Source organism: Podarcis filfolensis, assembly GCF_964270895.1.
Source record: "Podarcis filfolensis genome assembly, chromosome: 8".
Lineage (NCBI taxonomy): Eukaryota > Metazoa > Chordata > Lepidosauria > Squamata > Lacertidae > Podarcis > Podarcis filfolensis.
The window spans coordinates 43,683,699-43,709,735 of NC_139611.1; the positions used below are offsets into that span (position 1 = coordinate 43,683,699).

At 43.7% G+C, this 26,037-nt stretch overlaps 1 protein-coding gene across 8 annotated transcripts in view; it reads left to right on the forward strand.

Moving 5' to 3' along the window:
• RIPOR1 (RHO family interacting cell polarization regulator 1) overlaps positions 1–26,037 on the forward strand; it is a 98,321-nt gene that overhangs the window by 20,815 nt on the left and 51,469 nt on the right. For 2 of the 8 annotated variants that reach the window (XM_083626434.1, XM_083626425.1), the window contains exon 1: positions 16,945–17,110. The exons of 4 other annotated variants lie outside the window; for them this stretch is intronic. In XM_083626434.1, coding sequence (XP_083482560.1) covers positions 16,960–17,110 — 151 coding nt within the window. In that variant the 5' untranslated portion in view covers positions 16,945–16,959. Of the gene's footprint in view, positions 1–2,451; positions 2,571–16,944; positions 17,111–26,037 lie in introns of those variants that run through there. 2 more of the 8 variants (XM_083626436.1, XM_083626426.1) reach the window with 2 other exon arrangements.

A 26,037-nucleotide genomic window follows, 5' to 3' on the forward strand; every position in this document is an offset into this window, starting at 1 on the left:
TCCTGCCACCATCCTGAATATTCCAGTGGGCTTTTGGCCAAGTGTGAGGCCCTTCTAAATAGTTTTGACAAGGGTGCCAAAGTTAAGGCCAGCACTGTGAAATGAGTAGCACTTTATCTGGAATGGTGTTTTTCTCTCTCTGCTGTGTCCTTGTGCCATTTATATAACAGCTTTGTAAATGACAAGAGGAATTTGGTCCTGCGGGTTGAATATTTTAGAGCAGCCTAGGAACCAGTTTGCTGTTTCCTAAATGGTGCTTGTGCTTTTGTACTTTAGATCTTAGTGAATTCTCAGCTGTGCCTGCCTTTGAGGAGTGCCCAAGGGATCCAGAGCACTTTTCAGTTTCTGGATCCTTAGACTTGGGTTGTGTATCTCCTTGTTAAAGCAGCACCAAGGGCTTGTTTTTAGTCTGAAGTTTAGATCTAAAGTTAATCTTGTTTCTCAGCAGATGCTAAGGCAAGTGTGTATTCTGTACTTAATCATATCCAAATAGGTTTGTGAGACTTGATATCTGGAAGTTTTATGAGGATCACTGCGATCAAGCAGGGAAAGGGAATTTCCTTTCTGTTTCATTTCCTCAAGAAGCCTGTGAGCCTCTCCATCACGGAGGCGTACAAATTGTGGTGCTGCATATTGAGATACAGTTGATGCAGCCAGGGGTGGGAAACCTTTTCCAGACCAAGGGCCATGTGTCAGTGGTGGGCAGGGCCAGATGCAAAAGTGGGTGGAGCAAAGGATATGACTATTAACTTTTGTACAGTAGAGTACATTGCAGCCACACCAAAGCCAGAAGCTTCTACAAACTCCCACCATCCACATCTTTTTATCTTCTGTCCAGGCAAGTAAGAGGCATTATTGCAGTTCAATGACATTTTCCAGCCAGACGAAAGCAGTTGAGGAGTACACCGAGCAGGGCTACCCTTGGGATAAGGCGTGGCCTGGGGAAGAGTCTCAGGGGATTGCATTTGGTCCATGGACCTGGGGTTCCCCACCCTAATGTAAAGCAATGTGGAGCAGAGAGAGAAGACTGGGGGACAGATTGTGGGCAGAAATCTGAGAATGAAGCTATCACTTGGCTGCTGTTAACTTGTATTTTTTTAACTCAAGTGAATGCCTTTCTGAAAGCAGAACTGGATAAGAAGCATAAGGAAATACAGAGAGCCAAGCTACAATGAGAGCAAACAGAACAGCTGAGCTGTTTTCACAAAATACACTTAAGATGGCATCATATTTACTTGTGTCATGCATATCCAATTCCCAGCCCTCTGGAGGAGAACCCAGATGCTAAGCTTCTCTTTAGTAAAAACGGCAGTCTCTGGACGAAGTATGTGCACAGTTAAATTCTGGAAAAAACCAAAACCCCAGGATCAGGATAGTGCATGATTACTCGGGTTTTTTTACTTTAATATTCACATTGCTGGGGACTATCTTTAAATGAGAATGCTGATGAACTAACCCTGCTCACGAGTTCAAATGTAAGTGCTGGAGCTAATGCAACACAGTTCTGTCAGGGATGCTGTAGTTATATCCTGCACTGAGCAGGGGGGTTGATAAATTACCTCCAAAGTCTCTTCCAGCTCTACCATTTCTAAGCATATTTATTCAGAAGTCTCCCCTACCGAGTTCCCTGGGGCCTCATTCCCTATTCAGCTTCTACAGGATTGAGATGGCCTCTTTAGATCTAAGATGTGTTATAGTAGAAGGAGATTGTTGACTTCTGCTGTATGCCAGGCAGTGTTATAGGCTAGTCTGGAAACTGGCTGGGTCATAGGAATACTCTGTGCTCACTTTTCCCCTTGTTTCTTCCCTCAAGTGTAGGTTGTTGCACCTCTGAGGTGGGTTGCCTTTTCATCTGCTGTTTTCACAAGCAGTAGCTGTTGCTGGATAGTCTCAACCTCCTTTTGATGTCTGGTGAGGCAAACTTTGCCTGCCTCTCAGGACCAGGCTGCTACTGCTTGCTATGGCAAGGACTTCACACAGAAAGGGGCAATCTGTAGAAAGGTGGACCCATTGTTAACTGATTCCAATCCCAGGGAGCCTACTTCTTTCCCCTTGTTTCTTTTCTGGCTTCTCACATGTGTGGAAATGTGCTGTAAATAATTTCCGGAGAAACTGAACCTCAGTTCTCTCCAGCATCTTTGGGAACTTTTGCAATATATACTGCCCCCCCTTGTGTTTTGTTCCATGACATCTTTCCTAGGCCATGTGACTTCCTTCTGAGTTTGCAGTTTGGACATCTGTCGTCCAGAAGAGGCAGGAGGTTATTAAAAGCTATTTCCTGTTGCTGTGTTGTGCTATGGTTTGATTGTGTGTTCCTGTTGCATTTTATCTAACTAAACAGTATAAAAAAATAGTTTTCCTGTTTAGGCTGTAAATGTTATTATTAATATGTAATCTAATAGGCCTGCTTTCTCATGTTATTTGTGGGACTTGTGGGGACCCAGTGGTTAATAGGAGGAGGGCCTTGAACAGCCATTTATTTACTTTTATCCATGGCCTTTACAACCTCATGATTATTCTTCCCTGTGGAGTGCTTAGGACATTCTTGGAAGTCATAAGAGGTGCTGATGGTAAGTGAATTTGGTACAGAGAGCATTAAAAGCTGGAAGCAGAGGCTGCTATGTTCTGAGCCTTTGGAGTCTAGGTCTTTCATGGATTTTTTTGCCTTCCTTGGGGCAAACACTAGTTTTGTTGGCTGCCTTTTCCCTATCTAAGGGAAATATGTTTTCTGCATAATAAAGACAGTTTACATTGGAATTGCCTAGATTCTGTGTTGTGTATAATTTATGCAGATCAAGCACATTTGCATGTATTTAGCATAACTTATTATGCTTTAGCTATGCAGGGCTCCGAAGCTCAGCCCCCCAATCACCAGAAATCCTATCCTATTCTTTTGTTGCTGTTCAATTATGGTTGTGTAATTTCATGTGGCATTTCTCATACATTTTACCCAGCCTTTTTTTGCAGTCATAAGAACTGGGTCCTTGCCTTTGCTTTAAAATGTGGAAGCTGAGATTCTCAGGGCAGTTCTTAAACATTATGCATTTTCTGACTGTCTTTAAAATATACAAACACACAGGAGCTGCCAAGGCTACAATATGAAATCAAAGCTTGGTATGAGAGGAAAGGGGCTTCTTTCTCCTTTCCCCTTTGCACCATTTCCTGGACTGAGAATAGCCCCCTCCAGATGATTTTGCTCCTTGTAGCAGGTGCATTCGCAGGCGCAAGGAGAAAGGATTAAAATCCTCTCTCCTTCCACACTGAGATTCCACATGATATTTCAACCTCGGAGGCTGCATTGTGCTTAGGGGAAGGGGCAGAGAGCATTTACAGTGGTACCTCGGGTTACATACGCTTCAGGTTACAGACTCCGCTAACCCAGAAATAGTGCTTCAGGTTAAGAACTTTGCTTCAGGATGAGAACAGAAATCATGCTCTGGCAGCGCGGCGGCAGCAGGAGGCCCCATTAGCTAAAGTGGTGCTTCAGGTTAAGAACAGTTTCAGGTTAAGAACGGGCCTCCGGAACGAATTAAGTACTTAACCCGAGGTACCACTGTACTTTGCATACAGCTTCAATCCCCAGCATCTCCAAGTAGACCTGGGAAAGATTCTGTGCCGGAAATGCTGGAGAGCCTCTGGCTGCCAGTGTAGACAACACTGCGCTAAATTGTCTAATGGTCTGATTCAATAGAAGGCAGCTTTCTGCTGATGGGAAATGGGGAAACAGCCTTATACCAGGTCTTACTCCAGTACATTTCCTGCATCTTCAGGGGGAATTGACTAAATGACATTTGATGACCCTTCTTCCTCTGATTCCAGGTCGGACTATTTGCCCATCTAGCCCAGTAGCATCTTTTCTGGCTGGTGACAGCTTTCCAGGGTCTTTCCCATCACCTCTTACCTCATCCTTTTAACTGGAGGTTCCAGGGGCTGATTCTTGGGACTTCCTACATGACTGAAATACAATCATGTCCCATACACATAAGTGTAGTGCCCCCCTCAGGATTTGGAATCCTGCTCTCTATACCATATTCCACACTCCTGAGGAATTGGGGAGTCCGTGTCGCTCTGCCCTATCATGCTTCATCAGCCTGTCAATAAATGTTTGCCTGCAAAACCACATGTGACGAAGCACTGGAGAAGCTCATCCACCCAAATGCTCCCTGTAAGGGTCTTGATGAATGAGTTGTTGTGTCTGTGAGTGTTAAATAATTATGAAAAACATACTGCGCTTCCTATTTTGCAAATGTGGAACTGATAATGGTTGGGTTTCCTCCGTTTGTTTGCTGCATCACCAGCTGTGAAAGCCAGACCCTAGGATGCCTGTTTTGTTGATTTCAGGATTAGATAAGGACACAGGAGGGACAAATTGGGGTAGTCATTACCACAGGTAACACAGTCTAGATTTGCCTCCTAGGCACTGTATGCTATGAATTAGTTATGCCCTGTCCAGTCTCATAGTGATTTGGCTAATTTGCATAGGGCAAGCGTGGAGAATATTTGTCACTTCAGATGTTTCCAGAGCCAAGCCACTCATGAGGCAAGGTGAGGCAACTGCCTCAGGTGGCAGGATCCACAGTGGCAGCATACCTGTTCTCAAAGGAATGCATTGTCTGCTGCAGCTGCTGTAGCAGCAACTGCTCTGGTGCGCTCCTTGGAAGCCAGATCTGCCCCCCATGCCACCTCTACGGTGGCCTTTTGGCCAATAGGAGGCACTGCTGGTCTCTTCCCCCCGTTGTGTAGATCAGACATAGGCAAACTCAGCCCTCCAACTCCCACCATCCCTAGCTAACAGGACCAGTTGTCAGGGATGATGGGAGTTGTAGTCCCAAAACATCTGGAGGGCTGAGTTTGCCTATGCCTGGTGTAGATCTTTATTCGCCCCTTGGTCCTGATGTAGATCTTCATTAACCCCTTCTTCCCTGGCCATGGAAGGATGGAACAGCATTTTGTGGTTCACTTCAGGTGCCAAAATATATTGAGCCAGTCCTGGATTTTGCTGAACTACAACTCTCATCATCCGTGGCCATTGGCTATGCTTGCTGGGCTGAAGGGAGTTGTAGTCCACAACATCTGGTGGACCAAAGATACCTCACCCCTGGCATATGGTAATTTGTATTGGGGAAAATTTAGTTTGCATGAGAAAATTTTCAGATGCCCTCAAGAATTATCAAACTTAGAATGTTTACCGTATTTTTCGCCCTATAGGACACACTTTTTCCCCTCCAAAAATGAAGGGGAAATGTGTGTGCGTCCTATGGGGCGAATGCAGGCTTTCGCTGAAGCCTGGAGAGCAAGAGGGGTCGGTGCGCAACGACCCCTCTCGCTCTCCAGGTTTCGCGGACCTCTCCGCAAGCAGGACCGCTCCCGCTGCTTGCGGAGAGTTGCCTGCAAGCCGAAGCCTGCGCGCGCTGAGATCAGCGCGCCCAGGCTTCGTGGACCTCTCCGTAAGCCGCGGGAGCCAGCGCTGGGCTCCCACGGCTTGCAGAGAGCTGCCTGTTTGGGGGCTGGGGTCGGGGGAAGCTCGGGCCTCCCCCGCCGCAGCCCCGCGCCTGGGGGGGAAATAATTTTTTTCCCTTTATTTCCCCCCCAAAAAACTAGGTGTGCCTTATGGGACGGTGCGTCCTATAGGGCGAAAAATACAGTATTTTACTTGTATTTAGTAAACAAAGCTGAATACTTTTGAAACTGCCAAGCTTGCATATTTATTTTCAGTTGGCATTTGGTCATCATTGCTAATGCGAGTGTGAAATCTCCTGTGGAAAATTTTCTGCTGCACGTTTCAAAAGGACTAGAAGCATTTTAGTGCCAAACTTCTCTCAGCTTATCTGTTTGATGCCATCTGCCTTTCCTCCCACGAAAACGATGGGGAAATGCCTTCTCAGCTCTGCACGTGTAACACCTTTGCTCTTCTGTACTGTAACTTGCATGCATGGCATGGGTATTCCACCCACCTACCCTGTTCATGTTGGAGTAGGAGTGTGAAACCTGAGGCCCTCCAGATATTGTTGGATTTCACTCCCATCAGCCCAGCCAACATGGTCAGTAGTCAGGAAAGAGGGCAGTTGTGGTTCAGCAACACCTGTAGGGCTCCCCCACCCCTATAGGGGGGGTCAGGAGAGAAGCAATTACTCTGGCAACCCTTTTGCTCCTTGTAGCCTGGACTGGGCTCTTTTCTGCGTGCTGATTGTTGTGGAATTTTGTCTCTCAGCCCTTCCTTTGGAATGCTGGGAGAATCTCATTCACTGTGAAGCCCACATAGCTCACCAAGTGTTTTTCGTGGTGGGAGGTGTTCCCTGCAGGGCTAGTGAAGGCATGGAGGAGGAGGACGACAATGTGGAAGGTCAGGGTAGGCGTGGGGCTAAGATTATTCTTGGCTCTTGGCATGCTGAGGCAGCAGCAAACTTGTTTAGACATTATACCTTCTGAAAACTGTTCCTCAGGCCGGAGACAGCTGTTGGGATAAAAGCAGCTTTACAGCATGGGGAGGGGTTGGGAGGAGTAGAGAAGAGGTCAAGGGAAGAAAAGATGGAGATCCGCAGAGGAAAAAGTTGTGTGGCCCTGCAATCACACACATGAAGGAAAGTTTCTGTCCTTAGCAGTGATGTGGACTTTCCAGAAATATTTGACCTGGAAAATTTTCTTACGCAAATTAGCCTAAATTTGCATGGGGTAATTTTCAGTTTGCATCAGGAAATTTTCTGATGTCTCAGAAGAGAGTGATCTAATTTAGAGTGTTAATTTTTCTTGGGTATCATAAACAAAGTGAAAAACTTAAGCTGCCAGGCTAAACTCTATTTGCAGTTGGTGCCCATCCACTGTTACTAATGAACTTAGAAAAAGGAAAGTTTTCTAAGGAAAAAACAGAACCCTAGGAAATTCACCACCCTGAATTACTGCTTTTTGGTTATGTGATCCTGCAGTCCAGGAATGAATTTTTGTATCCTGAGACATTTCTCTACCCCACCTAAAACAAGGGAAGACCATCCTTTCCTGTCAGATTCCTTCATCTTTAACAAAAACAAGCATGGCAACTGTGTCCATATCTAAACCATCAATTAAAAAATTAACTGGCATGATAGGGCATGTGAATGTTCCTAGAGCATATAGGAGGAACAGACCTCAGAGTGTGCAGAATGGGCACAACCTTTGACCTGCCCAGGAAGGCTTTGCTGCTTTGTTGTCTGTTTCACTTTTAACCTCTCCTGGTTGCAAACATAAGCAGGTTTTTGTGCTCCAGCAACTGATATTTATGTAGCCATCATGGATAATAGCCAGTCATAGCCTTGCCCTCCATTGATTTGTCTGATGCTGTTTTAAAGTGGCCCAATTTGGTGCCTATTATTCATTTCTCTTCCTTTTAAAAATGCAATTTATATCCCACCCTTCCTTCTGAAGGAGCACAGGGCGGCAAACACATCAATAATATAAATAGCCTAAAAATAGTTTTGTTTTGTTTTTTTAAACAAACCTTCTAAAAATAAAAGATTCTCTCAACCAGTGATGTCAGGGTTTCTAGTAACAGTGGCTTTTCAGCCTGGGTAAACAGAAATCATAGAATCATAGAGTTGGAATAGACCACAAGGGCCATCGAGTCCAACCCCCTGCTTAGAAATGTTTTTTAAGTTTCTCCTGAAAGTCAACAATGAGGGAGACCGGCACAGCTTACCAGGGAGGGTGCTCCACAGATGGGAAATTGCCACTGATAAGGCCATGTCATGGGTGAGTGCTGATAGCCCAGTGGTAGCACCTCATCTGCCTGTTGTAGGGTACAGTACTGATGATTGATACTGAGGAAGATGCTTGGTTATTGAGGAATATTGACAAAGGCACTGCTGCTTAATTTTTCATGCTCATGGGGAATGTGCTGCCATAACAGGTATAACAGAGGTTTGTGCAAAGGCCTTAGCATGGGACTCAGTTTTTCATTCTAGGACTTTGATGATTCTGCCATCTTATCCCTAAGCTAGGCTGGACAGCATCACTCGTTGGCTTAGCGTCTGATGTAGTTAGCATTAAACTCCCATACGCACACCACCACCTAACACAACAATGGAAAATGCAGCTGTTCTGACAAACCCACTCCCTGTTCTCCCTCTGCCCTCAAATCTTTGGGTGCTTGTTGCATGTGATTGCTTTGGAGTGTCCTGGCTACCTTCTTCCCTAGGCTCACTTTAATTTGGATGGTTGGTTTGAAAGGGTTCCAGGAAGCTTAGAACAGCCTGTGCTCTCTGCCTGTGACAGACCGGGACAGAGAGGCCTCAGCAGAGTTAATGTTTATCCAGTGAGAGTGACTGCTGCTCTGAGATTTGGGCCTCCAGGGCAACTGAGACCTGACATTTCCCGTCTGCACAGAGGATGGCAGCTAATGCAGGTACAACGCCTCTGCAAGTCAGGTACTGATCATGGATTGGCAGGCGACTTATGCAAGAAATGCACACTAGAACACTTCTCTCCCCCCACCCCCGTCTCCCATTGAGCACAAGCTGCTCGCAGACCTGTACACCCTTTCCTACAAAGTTTTTCTTCTTGTCAATTCTGGAATAGTTCCTCACATCTGATAGGAATGTAGAAAGCTGAGTCATTCTGTTGGTTCATCTGTCTCAGTATTGTCCACACTGTCTGGCAGCACCTCTCCAGGGCTTCAGAAAAGAGTCCCCCAGCCCTATCTGGAAATGCCAGGGGTTGAACCTGGAACCGTTTGAATGCAATGCATGTGCTCTGCCACTGAACTACAGCCCTCTCCCCTGATCAGAGAAGGTGTGCACTTTCTGCCCTTTCTCAGCTTCCACATTTACATAGGCACAGTTGTCAAGCTTGTTTTTAAAAGGTGAGAGAAGGATGGTCTTGTTGAGTGGGGGCCTTACCTTGAGCAGCAGTGCAATAGTAAGTAGGAGTCTTAGTCTTTCAGAATCCCATGCTCAGACTGTAGATGCTTTATCATAGGAATCTCAGACTACTATTAAAGAAGAGGAAGAATCTAGCAACCCCCCCCCCCCAATTTGGAAGCAAGTACACTGTGCTTTGAAAAAGGCTTTAGGGGAACTTGTGAAGTCTGCATGATTGGCTCCCTTGCAGCCTTCATGTCACTTTTCTTTAACTCTGCTTCAAGAAGTGTAATGTACTTTGAGGTGTTTCTTTAGCTTCTGGAACTAACTTGGTTTAGTAGTGGAATACCTGCCTAAGCTCCTGGGTTCAATTCCTTGCATTTCCAGTAAAATGGTAGCAGGCCTAGAAAATGCCAGGTCAGATCAGTATTGTCTTCTCTGGGTAGCATCTGCTCTCCAGACTTTCAGGCAAAGAACCTTTCCCATTACCTGCTGCTTGAGATCCTTTTATGGAGGTGCCAGGGACTGAAGCGGAGACCTTCTGCATGCAAACCAAGTAAGCTAAAACCTGAGAGAGAGAGAAAATGAAGCTGCTGAGTCAGCCTGTTGGGCCATCTAGCTCAGTTTTGTCCACATTGCAGCACTTGTCCAGCAGCAGCATATCTTCTGAGTTTCATAACGGAGTCTGTCAGACTGACCTGGAGATGCCGGGGGTTGAACCGGGAACCTTCTGCATGCAAAGGCGATGCGTTTCCCCATCTTAGTGGAAGAGCACCTGCTTTGCATGCAGAAGGTCACAGCTTCGATCTCTGGCATCTCCAGGCAGAGCTTGGGAATGTCCAGTGTCTGAAACCCTGGAGAGTCACTGCTGCCCAGTGCGGAAAATACTGAGCTAGATGAGCCCGTGGTCTGATTTGGTGAAAGGTCCCTATATTCCCATGGAAAACTGCTACTGTTCAGAGTACTGTAGATGTTACTGGGCTGGAATGGTCAATGATCCGACTCAGTACAAGGTGGCTGTGTACCTTTATGTATTACATAACCACTCAAATCTTTCCTCTTCTCAAAACATTACTCTTTGGGGTTGACAGTGGTGGTATACCTTGATAAAAAGAAGAATTAAAATGGCAGGTTCCACTGTAATATGTACAGAGCAAGGATATGCAGGCCAATATGTGTTGTGCTGATTTGCTGAAGTACTGAATTTGGTTTTCTTACTAGAGAATTGTAGTTTTGTTGCAGATAATTTGCTATGCTTCAGTGCATAGAACGTCTTAAAAGTGTGAGTGACTGAGTTTTGTAAAAACCTGAATGTGAATCTTCACTTTATAATAATCTTTCTGTTTGAATGTGCTGTTTCAGTTCAACACTTGTGTAAACACGATTCACAAATTCTATTAATTCTGGCTGCTTTACAGAACTGTGCAATTAGGAAAAGCATGCATTTGCATAATTTAGTCTTTTAATTTGCATCATATGGCCTTTACTTATAAATATCTAGGCTGCTCAAGGTTAAGCTAACTGTAGCTTTGTCAAAGTAGGATCTTTATACAAGGTGAGCTGGCACAGCATCCAGCAGCTCACACCTTTTTCCTAGTTGAAATTTTGCCTGTCCTGGTGAGAGTAAGAGAATATTTGCAGACTCTTACCTGCCTAAAGTTAATGGTGGCAGAATGGTGTTCTTTATGTGTCTGAGGAACACTGGAAGCTCCTTTATATGAAGTTAAGTTATTTGTCCATTTCATCCAGTATTGTCCACTCTGCTCTAGCCAGTTTGGGAAGGGCCATAACTGAGTGGTCAAGCCTTGCATGCAGCAGTTTCAGGTTTAATCCTCCTCAGCAGCTTCAGTTAGGGCTGGGAGAGACCTGTCTGAAACCCAAGAGAGATACTGCCCATCAGTGTTGACAGTACTGAATTAGATGTACCAATGATGATGATGATGATGATGATGATGATGATGATGATGATGATAATAATAATAATAATATTTTTTATTTATACCCCGCCCTCCCCAGCCAAGGCTGGGCTCAGAGCGGCTTACAAGCAATAATAAAAACAAGATGAATGATTACAACTTAAAAATAAAAATAAAAAACAACATTAAAATAATGGAACATTAAAATATTAAAATGTAGCCTCATCGCAGGAGAAGGAAAAGAAAAAAGAAAGGGATGAGACTCAGTAGAATGCAGCTTCCTAATACTGTACTCTAACTGGCAACAGTTCTCCAGGGTCTCCAACAGAGGTCTTTCCCCATCCCCTGCAACCTGATCCTTTTAACTGGTGATGCCAGGAATCGACCGCTGGATCTTCAACTTACAAAGCAGATGCTTTGCTACTCAGCTGCTCGCTTTCTCTCCCTCTGCCCCCAATTTGTTGTCACGTGGGAAAAGATGATTAAGCCACACCTTAGCAAAAGTTGGCGTCTTCCTTTGGGCCATGTGCAGTGTTGAAGCACATTATCTCTGTTCCTAAGTCCTATAAATGTCCTCAGACTTTAAGGGGAACTGCTAATTGCACAGAAGGGAGTAGATTTAGCAATGCTGTACTGATGCCCACAGACTCCAGCTGCTATAATTTATAGTGCAGGAACAGTGGGTACACCACAACCGCCTCCAGAAATATGTTCAGCAAAGAATTGGGCAGCAGACTGCTCAAGCTTTACATTTAACTTTGCTTATGTTTCAGAGACAGGGAGAGATTAATGTTGTTCCTGCTCACATGAGAGGTACATTATAATAATCACATTCTGTTTCTCATTGCTCAGCTTTAGTGCCTTTTTACACACACACATATATAACTGTTATTTTTGCGAATTTATTAAAGTAGAAAAGAACACAAAGAGGGCAGTAAGAAAAGCAAAATCGTCAACTCACTTTCACAGAACAATAAACATCAGTACATCCATCTGAATTTACACATACATAATGATATATGCCCTCCAAATGTCTGAGTATGTACCCAAACAAAGTTGGTGTTTATAGAAAGTAGATTCAAATGTAGCAAGGGCATTAAGGCCTTCAAACAATTGCATAATAGATGGTGAATATTTATCCTTCGAAGATAAAGATGAAGTGTAAGTCTCTTAGCAACCACAAGCACCAATAAAGTCTGTTTCTGTTGTCCTGCTTTTAGTCTCCATGTACAGGAATATAATTTAAAAGTACATGAACACCCACAAATATCAATGATTTCTCCAGTACATGATTAATATGAACAGCAACTTCAAGAAGGATGTACACTGGACAAGTCCACATCATATGTCTCAATGAGGTATTTCCAACATTGTACCTCCAGCATCTACCTGACAGGGCCTTCTTATACAACTGCTGTGGAGTCTAGTATACCCAAAATGCAATTTTTTTGCTGACTCAATCTCAATTTTAAATCTAAAGAAACATTCTGTATAGATTCTAAAGCAATTTTCCATTGTTTAGCTTGCATTGCACACTCTAATTCATGGTTCCATTGTTCCATAAGTTTCTGATCTTCTACTTTATAGATTTCAAATAAACATTTATAAACAGTAGCAACTGGTTTGGTATTTTATGATGATCCAATTATTATTTCCAGCTGTTAAGGGGGTGCTGAATACTGAAAGCTGATGGCCCATAAATAAGACACCATTTATGTTGCTTTGGAAAATTTTGAATTTCCTCATGATCTTATAAAGTGGATTCAAATTTTGTACTACTCTCCTAAGTCGCAAGTAAGAGTAAATGGAATCCTTTCAGATTTGTTTGATAATAGAGAAAGGTACAAGATATACTGCCCTCTTCCTCCACTGATATTTGATCTATGTTTGGAACTGTTGGCACGTGCAGTTAGACAGAACAGGAAGATCTATGGTTTTGTGCATGAGCAAGTGGAATTTAAATTAGGTTTGTATGCACATGATTTGTTACTATTTGTTGGTATGGACCCATCCATTTTGGAATTAATGAGATTTTATCAGTTAGTGAGATTAACTGATAAAACTTAGTAGAATTTCTGGATATACGAGAGAAAGGTTAAAATATGAATTAATGCCAGTGGGCGATCACAAATTGCCTGCTTTTTATGCTAACTGGTGTTTTTGCTGGTGCCCAAAGATTCTAATGTATTTAGCGATCTTGGTTCCTGCAGATATTTGTCAGATTATTAAATTAAATGTAAATAGGTTAATAGCAACATCTCCATTGATTTGTAAAGATGGGCGCTACTTAGATTTAGTATTCTGAATAAGATAAATACACGTACTGCACAAATGATATGTTTTGCTTGGTCTACACATTTCCCAAGCCTATTTTCAAAAGTGTAATGAATTATTTTGGAAGTTTATTCAGGGTATTTCTCCACCTTGTGTATCACTTAAAAGAATGCTGTTGCCTATATCAGAAGGAGAATTTAATTTTCCTGATATTTGCCCTGTACCACATGGCATAACTGCTTATGTTTATAAACAGGTGGCAAGTTTTTTTCCCCTATGACTACCTCAGTTTTCAGACTTCCTCATTCCTCCCCTGCCCCCAGTTTGCATGACCTCTTCCTTCCAGATTGTGCACAAGCGAGAGAAGGGGAAGCATAAATGCTGAAAACTCTTTTGCCTTCTAGTTCCCTTCTGTTCATTGGCTGAGAATGGCTAGGAACAGGGTCTAGTTTTAAAGTGACTTTGCTGCTACACAGCCATGCAGGAGTCACCCAGAGGCTGCCTGTTGCCAAAATCTAAAGAAGGGAAAGCCTGAGTTCATAAGTGAAAAGCGTTTGCTTTTTACAGTTGTTCCTGTTGACTCTGATCTTAGCTGGGCACCTTTGAAATGGTAGTGAAGTGTGATAGACAGAAAAGCTGGCTTTCTATAGCATTATTCCATTCCAGAGTACATTTCATTAGAAAGAGGAGCCAGGCTGACTCACACTGAACTCAGAAATTTTGTAATGGGCCATAGAAGTATTTGTGTAAACTGGTTCTTCCCTGCTGGAGCCTGCATATAGCAGTGCCCTGGAGTCATCTGGTCAGCAGTTCCACGGATATCCAGAATTTATTTCATTTATGCTTCTTAAATTTGCAGTGGTCTTTCCCCAGCTAGGCCCAAAGCTGTGAAGCCTGGAAATAACAAGGCTTCCACTTGGACTTCACAATTCCCAGTTTCCAACTTCGTTGTCACTTGGTGTATATGTAGTCAGCTTTGCATGTTTCACTATGGTAAAGTTGCCTGGGTCAGCTGCAGCACTTGATTGCCAGGATATTTGTAAAATTCCAAGTGAAAAGTTGGAACATTCATTCATTTTGTTTTGACCTTTTTATTAATGCATGTGCACTCTCGGGAAGAAAGGAATTGAAAAGAAGAAGTTCAAGCCAGTACTGGCAGTTGAAAAGTGATACTGTTTACAGGGACTGTCTTTCAGAACATGTAATGGTGGAATTGAAACATACAAAGATAGTTAAGATACTGCTGATGAGCATCTTAGTGGGAAAGAGGTTGGGGAGATAGGGAGGCTGAATGTAGTTCCATAATCCTTTTGAACAGCTGATATGCAGAATTTTATTTTATTTTTTTTAAAAGGGATCCACATGTGCTAAAAAAGTAATGATTGCAAGTGAAGCAATGCACCAGCCACATTGCCAGCTGCCTGGCAGGCCATTTCTCATTCCAGATGTTTGCCAGTAAGTGAAAAGCTAGCCCTCTAATTGTGTCGAATTTGAAGGTCAGAAAAATTGTCCTTTATTTCTTAAGATGCTGGAATATGACATTTTGGCAGCCATTTTGTCTGGACTTTTGTAATGACACAATTCCAGAGGGTGGAAAAGGTAGTGCAGAAGCACCTTGAGACACAGGGGAGTCGCAGGCACTGCTTGGCAGAGAAGGGGGGGGCGGAGAATGGACAGGTCATAGTGACTCATGCCATAACTGGGAAGGAGGTCTTGGACCTTAGCCATGCTGCTTCCCTGGTCTCCTCTAGGCTGCTCCAGAGTGGTGTTGCTCTTAGTCGTGCAAGAGGATGAGCCAATGGATTACTCAGATTGGGGGGTGGGGATGTCACTGCTGAGTCGCCTTCTGCTTGGTCCTTATCTTCGGCTGCTGTGAAAGCCTCTGCCAGGGACTGCAATTCTAAAGCTTCCTAAGGATTAGAATCGCCCAGCTGGATCAAAGGAAATACTGGGGTGTAACCAGTGGAATATGAAATGTCTTTGGTTGTAGTCCCACGTTTGGCACTTGTTCTGAATAAAAGGACAAAACGAGTCAAATTTTCAATACATGCATTTAAAACTGTCCTGTTGCCTGGCATTGAAACTGAATCTGAGCTACATACAGGGAAGTCCTCAGCCAGTCAAGTGGTAAATTTAAACTTCAGTAAGCCTAGTAGCATAGCTGTCAACTTACAGATTTGAAAATAAGGGACCAGCAGCCAAAATAAGGGACCTGCAGCCTCACCTGTTCCAGGCACTCCAGTCTTCCTGTCCTCCTGCAGTCTGGTCAAACTCATGCTGGTAGCTTCAAGAACACTGTCCAGCCAACTTTGTAACCAGAGGTTCAACTGAATAGAATCTGAATCACATGCACCACAAGGCCTATGCAGCCTCAACTTAAGATGGCTCCCCGGCCTGGCTTTGCACTGCAAAGTTTGCAGCAGCACGTGCAACAAAATGGCGTCCAGCATTCAAAAAACCCCTCAGCTTGCATTAACTAGCCACACACAAGGCATGCAAGCTCCACCCTCCAGTCGTTCTTAGACTTCTTACTGGGTGAGCAACACAGCCAAGCAACGCAGTTGGAGCCTCCCTCCTCCCTGGCCAGTAGGGAGGGAGGGAGAGGAGCTGCTTCCTTTGAAATTTAAGGGACATTTAAGGGACATCCATCAATAAGGGACAGCAGTGGGACATGGCACTGGAATAAGGGACTGTCCCTTCAAATAAGGGACACTTGACAGCTATGCCTAGTAGACAAGGTTCAAGTGGCTTCCTGGTTCCTGAGCCAAGGGAGACATTGTGGGTAGCCTTAGAAGGAACCCAAACCCACCCTCCTTCTACCATACTTCCTTCCTATATCAGCAAAGCTGGACTGCGCAACTATAGGGTTGCAAACCTCTGTGATGTATTTGCTGTTGTTCTTCTAAATGTGTCCATTGTTAATAGCTGTGCATATCCAATCTCTGCATGTCCCCCAAGATGAAAGGCATAAATTCATTGAGCTGAATTATTGGTCCATCTCATCGTTACTCTGGCAGTGGTTCTCCAGGGTCCTGGGCAGAGGTCCATTTTGTTACCAACCACCTGATCATTTTAACTGGAGACACCGGGAATTGAACTTGGGAATTTTATCCATGCAAACATTTTCTTTACCACTGAGTTACAGCTCCTGTGTTCTCCTTAATGCATACCCAGGAACCGCTAGACCAGATAACTTAGTGAGGCTGCAAAACAAAACGGTCCAAGTTCCTATCCCTTTCACGAGATGATGTGGAGAATATCCCCCTCCCAGTTAAAAATAAAAGCTGGAGGGTCCATATAGCTCAATCCCCTGTTCAAAAGAGAGGACACCCACCCATTAAACAAGGTGACAATATGACATAAACAGAGAAGAGGTGCACTTCAGAATATGCCAACAAAACAAATATATCTGATGAGCTTTAAGGAAGTGAGCCAAGCCACATACTGCAGTGGGATGCCAAAAGAAACCCCATGTGTACACAAAACAAGCCCAAACCCAAACCTTAGAGTCCGAGCCAGTTTGAGACAGAGCTTCAATTCTTTCCTGGCCACAAATATGGAATTCAACCAGACTCTGAGCAGAAGGAAAACCTGCCCAGCAGATCTTCCAAAAGTAAGCCCGGCAAACTCTTGTTCTGCAATATGCCAACATTTCTCCACACTGTTCTCCCAAGTTGAAGAGATCTGATCCCATGGCAAAGAGATGCCAGACTCAAAAGGAAGGTAGTGAGCTTTGCCTTTAAACAGATTGCCTGGAATTGGGCTGGAATCTTGTGTGTGAGAGAGATGGGGGACCTGCCTTAACGCAGCCTCCCCTTGTTATATCTTACTCAGCATGGCAGCAGTCTCCTGTCTCCTTCCCGTGTGGGTGAGGAGGGGTGTGGGAAGGAGGCGCTTCCCCTTGGTTTCCTGTCTCAATCACATGGCTTCGGACGGTTTCCATGGCAAAGGCAGGAGGGGGTGGGTGCTTCAGAGCGAGTGCCTTTAAGACTTCAGTGTTTTCGCTCTGTCCATGGGAGTGGAACAAAGGAAACGCGACAAGAGCCGGACACGCTTTCTCTCCCTGCCTGATCTGCCTGCGCACCTGGACATGTAAGTCTCCAGGGGCTCCGCAAACATTTTGACAGGTGAAACTTAAAGACAAGGCAGACAGCCCTGGGATAGCCAAGTGTGCCCCCCCCCGACACTTTCTATCTGGTGAGCGGTATGTATTTAGCTTGGAACTGGGCTGGCTGAGATGCAACCGCTCACTAGATACATTACCTCAGTCGCAGTCACAGGATAGAGTGCAAAGGTTGTGGTACTTGGAGGAAGCAGCTACCAAAGCCAGTTATCGCTCTTGACTAGTGATGGGTGGAGAGCTTTGTTATGGTCCTGCCAGCCATGGGTATAAGCATGAATTTCTCTTTGCTTGCTTTGCTGTAGGGTTGAGGGGTTTCTCTGGAAGGCAGAAGAACCCGGATTTCTGTTTCTGCTTTGCTAAGAGCACATCTTCAAGATCCTTAGAAGCAGACTGGTTTTTCCCTTTGCATCCTTCAGCCTCCTTATTTTTGCTTGCTGCCATAGTGGTTGAACTCCGGAAAGAGAAAAGTTCTGTTTCTCTAGTAGACTTTTATTGGTGATATGGGAATTCAGACCCATGTGATGGCTTGTTAATATTTATTAAAATCACATTTTCTTTCTTCCTCCAGGGTAATGGATTCAGGGCACCACACATGGTGGTTTTGTCAACAGTCTTAAGGGAAGTGATGGTAATTTGCCCAAGGACCGTTCTGTAGTGGGTTTTGTGGCTGGTGGGGGATTTGCTGTCCAAGCCCTACATTCTGTTGCATCCTGTTTCTTCTTGTGTAACGTGGTAGACTAGAATTTGTCACTTTAGACATGATGGCGATAAAATGTGAAAAGTTCTTAGCAAACAGAAAAGTACCACAACAGGGAAGATAGGGTGGTGGCTGTTTTTAAATGGCAATTCAGAATTGTTTTTCCTGCCCAGTTGCAATCTGAAGTGGTATAGTTCTCCTTACAGCCTTAAGATTCCCGGTATAGATCAGGCCTTAATACATTATCAGGGTGTGGTAGTTTCTGTGGCTTAATTGATCTGGAGTTAGAAGATTGTGACATTTGTATGTGGTGTAAACCTGGGCCAAATGGGGCAGGTTATTTTGCCAAGCAAATCGTGGCTTTGAAAAGAACTCAGGTACAGGGTCAAAGGCCTACATTTTAGGGTGGTTGTTTTTTTGTTGAACTTGTGATTAAAGCCACGAGCTAATGAATTCAAGTAGAGAATGCCAAACCTGTCTGGTTTAGTAGTCATCGATATGGCAAAGCTTATGGCAAAGTCACCAGCATATTCACCTGTGGAGAGCTGTCAGTCTGCCAGCCACTGTATTTATAATCCTTACCATCTGACCTCAGCCTCTGCAGCGGCAAGCAATTGTTCTTTCATTTTCTGCCAAAAATCTTTTTGAGAGGAAGAAAAACACTCATTGGGCAGAGCTTTGCTCTGAAAATATTACAGAAATTTCCCTGGTGTTGTCCATATATTATTTCAATGAGCCAGGTTTATGATTCACATCGTATTTTATAGCACCCTTGGATTTTATCACCCCTCTTCCTTTGTTTAAGGCTGTTGATTGTAAGCTTAGCATTCTCTTAGCTACTCTGTGTTCGTAGAATCATAGAATTGTAGAGTGGGAAGGGATCCCAATGGTCATCTAGTCCAACTCCCTGCAATTCAGGAATCTCAACTAAAACATCCATGAAAAATGGTCCTCCAGCCTCTGCTTAAAAACCTCCAGTGAAGGAGAGTTCCACTGCTGAACAGCTCTTACTGTCAGAAAATACTTTCTGATGTTTAGTCAGCACCTCCTTTCTTTGTAACTTGAATCCATTGGTTTGGGTCCTAGCCTTCAGAGCAAAAGAAAACAAGCTTGCCATCCTCCATGTGACAGCCCCTTAGCTGGGTGAGGATTAAAAGACGTAAGAAATTCCAAATATTATAATACAGTCATGTCCCTTTTAGTTGTGAAAAGGGTGCCTTTTATTTGTTTATTCCTTTATAAAATGTATTGATTCTCCCCCCTTTTTAAAAAAGTGTTAACACAAAATTACAGTGCTTTACAATAATAAAAAATTACCAATAAAACTAAATTTAAATAATTCAAGCAATAAAACAAAAGCATGTATCTTTTTTCACAGTAAGATAACTTGATTCCCACATCTGATTTTCTGCGCTGTGGGAGTGAGGTGCCAAGCTAGATAGGAAGAAGGCTTGTTAACGCAGATTGTGTTACGGGAAAATGAAGGAAAAAGGAAAGGAAGAAAGCTCCTAGTTCTTACTGATGTGGGTTGTAGCTCAGCATCTGGGCGGTTTTACTTCAGATTGTGACTCATAGTATTCGGCGTTCCTCAATACAAATAAATAACTAAATCCTTGCCCTTAGAAATGTAGCATGTCAGGGAGAAGGCTGCGTTAGAAGCTTTCTCCCTGATAAGTAGTTCACAAAACATGCCCTCCATAGAGTAAACTAGATTTGAGGGAAAGCGTTCCTAGTGTAAGCCGCCTCTCTGACATGACAGCTTCTTAAGAACAGGGATTTATTTATTTTGTATGGTAAAGGATCTCTGCTCCTGGCCCAGCCTGGGTGGAACTGGTCAAACATGGCCTAATGTGTAGAAAGGAGAAAAAGGTGAATCCTTGTGCTGATAAATGTGTGCAAAATCTTGATTTATTTATTTTTCATTATTAACCCCATTGATGGGATTGGATTAGCAAAAGTCTGTATGAATGCAACTGTGGTTATTTACATTGGATTACATCAACAGGTGTAGGAACGTACAGCTATTTCAGACCACCAAGCCATTTGGATAATTGCAGTTTGGACAACGGGTATATTGTAGAGTTTAATAACCAGAACCAATGCGATCAACAGATGTTTAATGCAATTTTTGGGAACCTGTGCGATTGAACAGAGACCAAGGCTATATAGTTGAAACTACAGTATATTGTTTTTAATGGAGGAGGCCATCTGTTCTGTCTCTTGGCTTCTTGAAGGCTTTTTTTAAAAAAAGGATCCTATTAATCTTGCAAGTTCTCCCTCCTCCCCTTAATGGGAGGTCTGTAGAATAATTAGACTGCAGTCGTTTCCTGAGCCCTCAACAGCAAACAATGCCTGTGCTGGTTGATTATGTAGAAAAGCCACGTGGATTCTGCCAAATGACAGCTTATTAGCTGAAATAATTGCTGCAAAGCTGCTTGTGGGCTGGGCTGGAGTTGAGAGGTGGGCGAAGAAGAGAGCAATTCAGGAACACGTGGTCTCTGTATATATCTGTGCTTGTTTATGCGTAGGTGTAGGCAGGAGTCCTCTACAAAGGAATAAAATTCCTTGCTTAGGTCAAGTTTTGTGGTGTCTAAGCATTTATGAGATCCCCGAGTCTGCGTTTTGTAGTGGTGCTTTTTTTTTTTTACTAGTTCTCCATTGGAGCATCTCTCTTTGTGCTGTACACTTCATAAGTTCCAAGGAGGGATGGAGAAGAATTTTGTGCAGTCTGCATTTTTAAGCAAACTGACCTAATTCACGCCTCCTGGACCAACACACAGATGGAAATGTAATTATCCTTCAGATTTCACACCTTGGGTTGCATTCAGCCAAGTTAAACTGGGAGTAGACCCACTGAAATTAATATATCTAAGTTAATTAATTTCAGTGGGTGTGCAACCAGCAGGACTAATGTTGGATACATCCCTTTTCTGAGGTTTGCAGTTCTCAGTACAAAAATGGACCAAAATGAGTTATATTAGGGTAAAATATATTTAGAATAATTGGTATAGAACTGGTAAAAAACATCTATATGGAAACAGCATGCACAAAGTTTGTACAGGCCAGAAATGGACTGATCTGCCCACTCCTAGTGCCAAGTCACTGATACAAGTCTTCAGCAGATGGGATGCAGTTACTTCAAAGTGATGCTTTCTTGAAACTCAACTTCTGCCTTCCCTTGTTGCTGCTGTGCTGCAGTAGAATTGTGTTTCTAGTGACTTCAGCTGTTCTGTATGAACCTGTGATGGATTTGCTGCTTGTAATAGTCTTGTTGGGATCTGTCCCTTGGGCTGCTGGCAGGTCAGGCTGGCAATGCCCAGATGAAAAGGACTGCAGGAAGGGCATGCTGCACTGCAGCTCTCAATGGACCAAGTCCAGGTTAAAGCCAGAAATAGCTTCCTAACCGCTTTTGACCTCTGCTTCGAGTTTACTCCCAGCAAGGCTGCTCTAAAAATGTGCCCTTGGGAAGCCGCCTCTGCTCTCTGCTGCAAGACTGCAGCGGAATATCGGGGTTGGTGTCATCTGTTGTTGGACTCTGCCTCCCATCACCCCGACCACTGACCAGTCTGGCTAGGGCTGACGGGAACTGTAGTCCAGCAATATCTGGAGGGCCACAGGTTCCTCATCTCTGCTTTAAGACTACAAGAGCGGGGGGACTATTTAACAAGGAAAGGGAAATAGTGTGTCTGTTGGTTTATTCAAGGTAAACAGCCACATTTCTAGAGAATGATGTAATTTATATCTTTATTTGTATGTAATTTGTATGTATATTTATTAGTTACTTTTTTATCTTACCCTTCCACAGTGGAGCTCGGGGGTGTGTGTACTTTTTATCATTACAACAACCAGGTGAAATAGGTAGGGTTGGCAGATGGCAACCAGCAGTCCAAGGCCATCCAATCCGGTAAGGTAGGTTATTGTTGATAAATCAGTATTGGGGGAGGGGTTGGATGTTTGAGGATGAGAAAATATGCCTTCTCTTGTGGTCAGTTGGTGATTTCATGGTTGAGATGAGCCACAACGTAGGGGCATCTTGGTTCACGTTCTTAGCTGCTACCAGCTTGTGCTGGTGTTGAGGTGCAGCAATGAGTTGCAGTTTTAAGGATCAGTTTCTTGATGAGTACCATAATTTAAGGATGGAGGCCATTCAGATGATTTATAAGACTTTAAATTCTGGATTTTGAATTTTTCCTTCTGTCTACCTTTATTATTTCCCTGAGTGCCAGACAGATGCTGGAATGGTTTTGCTGCAGAAATACGCATTTCCTTTATTTGCTCGTTTCCTACCAACAGTAAATGAGTAAGGCGTTCTTACTTGCATCATGGGCGTCACTTGCCCATATATTTTATTGCAACATAATCTGATGCCTGTTTTCTTGGTAGTGGTCTGAAGAACCTTCCATCACAGCCATGGGCAGCAATAAATTTAATTCATTTCTGCTTCATGTTCTTTCCACTGCAGCAGCGGCAGTCTGGCTCGCACAGTCCCATTGTCCCCAGCTCCTTTGGCAAGCATCTTGCTCTTGGCAAGGCCAGTGTTAATCAGTGTTTGGCAGCGTGCAGAGGCCATTGAGCTTCCATGCTTAATGCCCACCTGCTATAGTACAGCCTGAGGGCCTTGCAGGACTTTAGAGCTACAAAAGTTGGTTTCAGTTGCTGGTGAAAGGAGCAGAGACACCATGGTGCAGGGAACACATCAGGATAGATGCCATTTTGTAGTGTACGGTGTCACTGGTGGAGCTCAGAGCAGGGGTGGGGAATCTTTTCTGCCCTAGATCCTGATCTTCTCCAACCCTTAGCAGGCCAGATTTGACAGGTGAGTGGAACTGTCTCTCTGTCAATCAATCAATCACCTTGGTACTCTATGATGTTTGGTGACACTGTGCTTTGAAGCCCAGTTGTTGGGGCTTCAAGGCTCAGTGTGTGACTGTATGAAAGCCCTTTTGCAAACAGCCCTGCACTGTTTTTTGAACTTCCAAAAACCAAGGAGTAGTGCAAGGCTGTTTGCAAAATGGAAATTGCTTTCATCTCCCACCAGCTGACTGGCAGTGGGAGCTCACCTTGCTCTAGCTGAAAGGAAGAATTGGGAGCTTGCATTAAGCTCCCAAATGTTTAGTTGTTGCCACATGAGTGCCTGCCTCATATCTGGTCAAGTGTGGGGTGGTGAGCATGTCTTAGGGGAAATGGCCTCATAAGCCAAATTGGGAGCCCTGGTAAGCCACATTTTACTCACGGGCTTACCCAGCTTTGTCCTAGAGAGCCTGTGAATGCATGAAATAAAGAGCATAGGATGTTTTGAGTGCATCCATGTGCAGAGCAGTCTATAGACCTGCTCATTGGATGAGATCTGCACAAGGAAATTGAGATAAGAGTCATAAAAGTTTGAAGGTGTCTTGGAGAACATCTAGTCCACCTCCCTCCTCAGTTCAGAATCTGCAACTCGGGGTGAAACTACTGCAAAGTCCCTGACAGATGGCTGTCCAGTTGCTGCTTAAAAGGCCTCCAGAAAAGGAAAGATCACCATTTCCTGAGGCAGTCTGTTCCACTATCAGAAAGCTCATATCATTGGTATGCCTCTCCCAAGGCTTAGCTGAAATCTGCTTCCCTCTGTTCCCAGCCTTTGTTTCAAGGCCTGGCCTTCTGGAGCAAGAGAGAATGAGTGCTTCATTTTCTGTGTTACAGCTCTTCAGATAATTTGAAGATCCCAGTCATGTCTTTTCTTAACTTATTATAACTTAGGCTGATCATATCCAGTTCTTTCAACCGTTCCTCACTGCATCAATTCCAAGATGGTGCTACTGGCTAGGGATGGGAGTGAACCCTAGAAGGTAATTCCCCTTCCCACAATTCTCTCTGTTGTGGAAGAAGATTGGAAGAAATTTAAAGATTATCTACAGAAACATTGTAAAATTAAGGAATGCTAAAATGATGTCGGAATGAAATGAAGCGGTTTTAGCAACAATGTTAAAAAGGAGTATGTAAAAATGGATTGTTAATAGATGAAAATATAAAGTTATAATATGTTAAGATAAAGAATTAAGATAAAAACAAAGAGGGAAAGGATTTGCTGAATTAACCATTCAAACTGGAATACAAAAAAGGGAGGTGTGAGAAGGTCAGGGAAACAAGTAAATGAAAGGCAAGACATGGAAAGATGGATTTATTTTTAATTGTTTTTATTTCCTCTGTATTTTGTATCTTTTGTTTTCTTTTTTTATTTCTTTATTACTTTTGTAATTTCTTTTGAAATGTTAATAAATATCATTATTAAAAAAAAAAAAATTCTGTGAATAGCGCTTGGCTCAAAAATGACCTGTGGCAACAAAACCAGAGAGAGAAATTCTGAGTGTATTGGAAATCTCCCTGCTTCTTACCTGTCTTCCTTTTTGCCTGTTTTGGATTGGAAAGGAAGCAGCAGGGCTGCGAGAATACTGATTGCTTCTAAAAGAAAGACATGGCAGCATTCTGGGGGAGATGAATAGGGACACCAAGCCTTAGAAGTGGAAGTGGTGTGCAGGTGGGGATAACAGCATTGTGTTTGTGGCTCAAATTAGATGCAGGGCATGGGTGAATTTTGCATCACAGTATTGTGTCTAGTCTTCCAACTTTGAACAGAGAATGGTGTGGGGCTTTTAATCTGAATATATTACCAGGGGACCCTTGCAGACAAAAAACAGGAAGATGCACTGAATAGTCTTCTGGTAGCAAACCTATACTACAGGGATGGGGGACCTGTGGCTGCCCAGATGTAGCTGAAGAACTACAAGCATATGGAGAGCACCACATACACTGCCTCTGTCTCTAGAGCTCTGTTCTTGTTAAAATTTAATGAGAACAAATGAGCTGGTGTGCATCGGGAAGAAGGAAGAACCTTTCCCCTGAGACCTGTGGTATTGATAAGAGTTCCTGCAGTCCCTTGGTATTTGAGAGGGCAAAGGACCTCTTTAACCTTGAGAGGGGGGTAATATCTGCAGCCTGAAGTGTCCTTGCCCTATGTTGCAGGGTAGAGCCAGCTTTGCTGGTAGATCTGAGAGCCATTCATAGCAGATTGGCAAGGTTTTCTGACTCCCAGTAGTCTAACCAGAGAAGCTGCATCACCAACTTTTCATCAGGAAGGCTGATGAAAAGAAGAAACTTTAACCAGGGGCGAATGTTTAGTGTGAAAGCACTGTGAGCTCAGTTCTCATGCTGTGAACGAATTATTGGGCTTGGGATGCGCTGAGAGGCGTCTTTAACTTGAAATGTGTATATTTTGCAACTGTCTCCAGTTGGTGGCTCTTCCCAGGTGTGTGTGTGTTTAAAAAAAAGCAAATTGAAAGCCTGAAGCCCACCCAGCCCTGCCATACAGCAGCTTACCTGTCAGTGGACCCTTCTTGTGTCAAGGGCTATTTGCTTCCAGTTCATTTCACCTATTCTCTTCTCAACTTATGGGTTTATCATTTTGCTTCTAGCCAAATTAAAGCTGCTGGTCCCCCATTGCTGCTGTAACTGGTCTGGCATAAGGTAGGGTTGAGGAACCCCTGACTCTCCTGGACTATGACTCCCTCTTCATGGGCCATATGGCTGGGGCTGGTGAAAGTTGGATCCTGGTAACATCTGGAGGGGCACAGGCTTTCAGGAACAGCTTTCTCCAGAGATATATCTTGCTCTCAAAACACATTCCCAGAGTGGCTCCCCGCTCCCCACTCTGCAACAGTGAATTAAGGTTCACAAGGAGGGATGTTGCTATAGGTGCTGTCACCATCCACAATAAGATTAACCTCAACCAGAAATTTAGCTTTTTTGTGGGGTGGGGGGCTTGCATTGTAGAATTCCCTTGCAAGACCCTCTTGCTGGTCTGTGAATACATTTTTTCCACCAAGCCTTTTAAGAACTAGGACTGTTTATGTTTAATATGGTATAAAGCTACTGATAGTATGTGTGTTTTACCAATGAATTCTTTTATGAAGGGTTGTTATTGTTTTATTTTCAGCCATTTTGAGGATCTGCATAGCTGAAAAGCAGCCTGAAACATTTTCTATAGAACTAAATATATAGGTTTCAACTTCTGATTAACAAGCCCTCACCAACCTGGTGCCCTCCGGATGTTTTGGACCACATCTCTCCCTGTGCTGACTGGGGCTTATGGGAGTTTTAGTCCAAAGTGACTGGAGGGCACCAGGTTGGTGACGGCTGTGATAGACTGTGTGTTGAAGACAT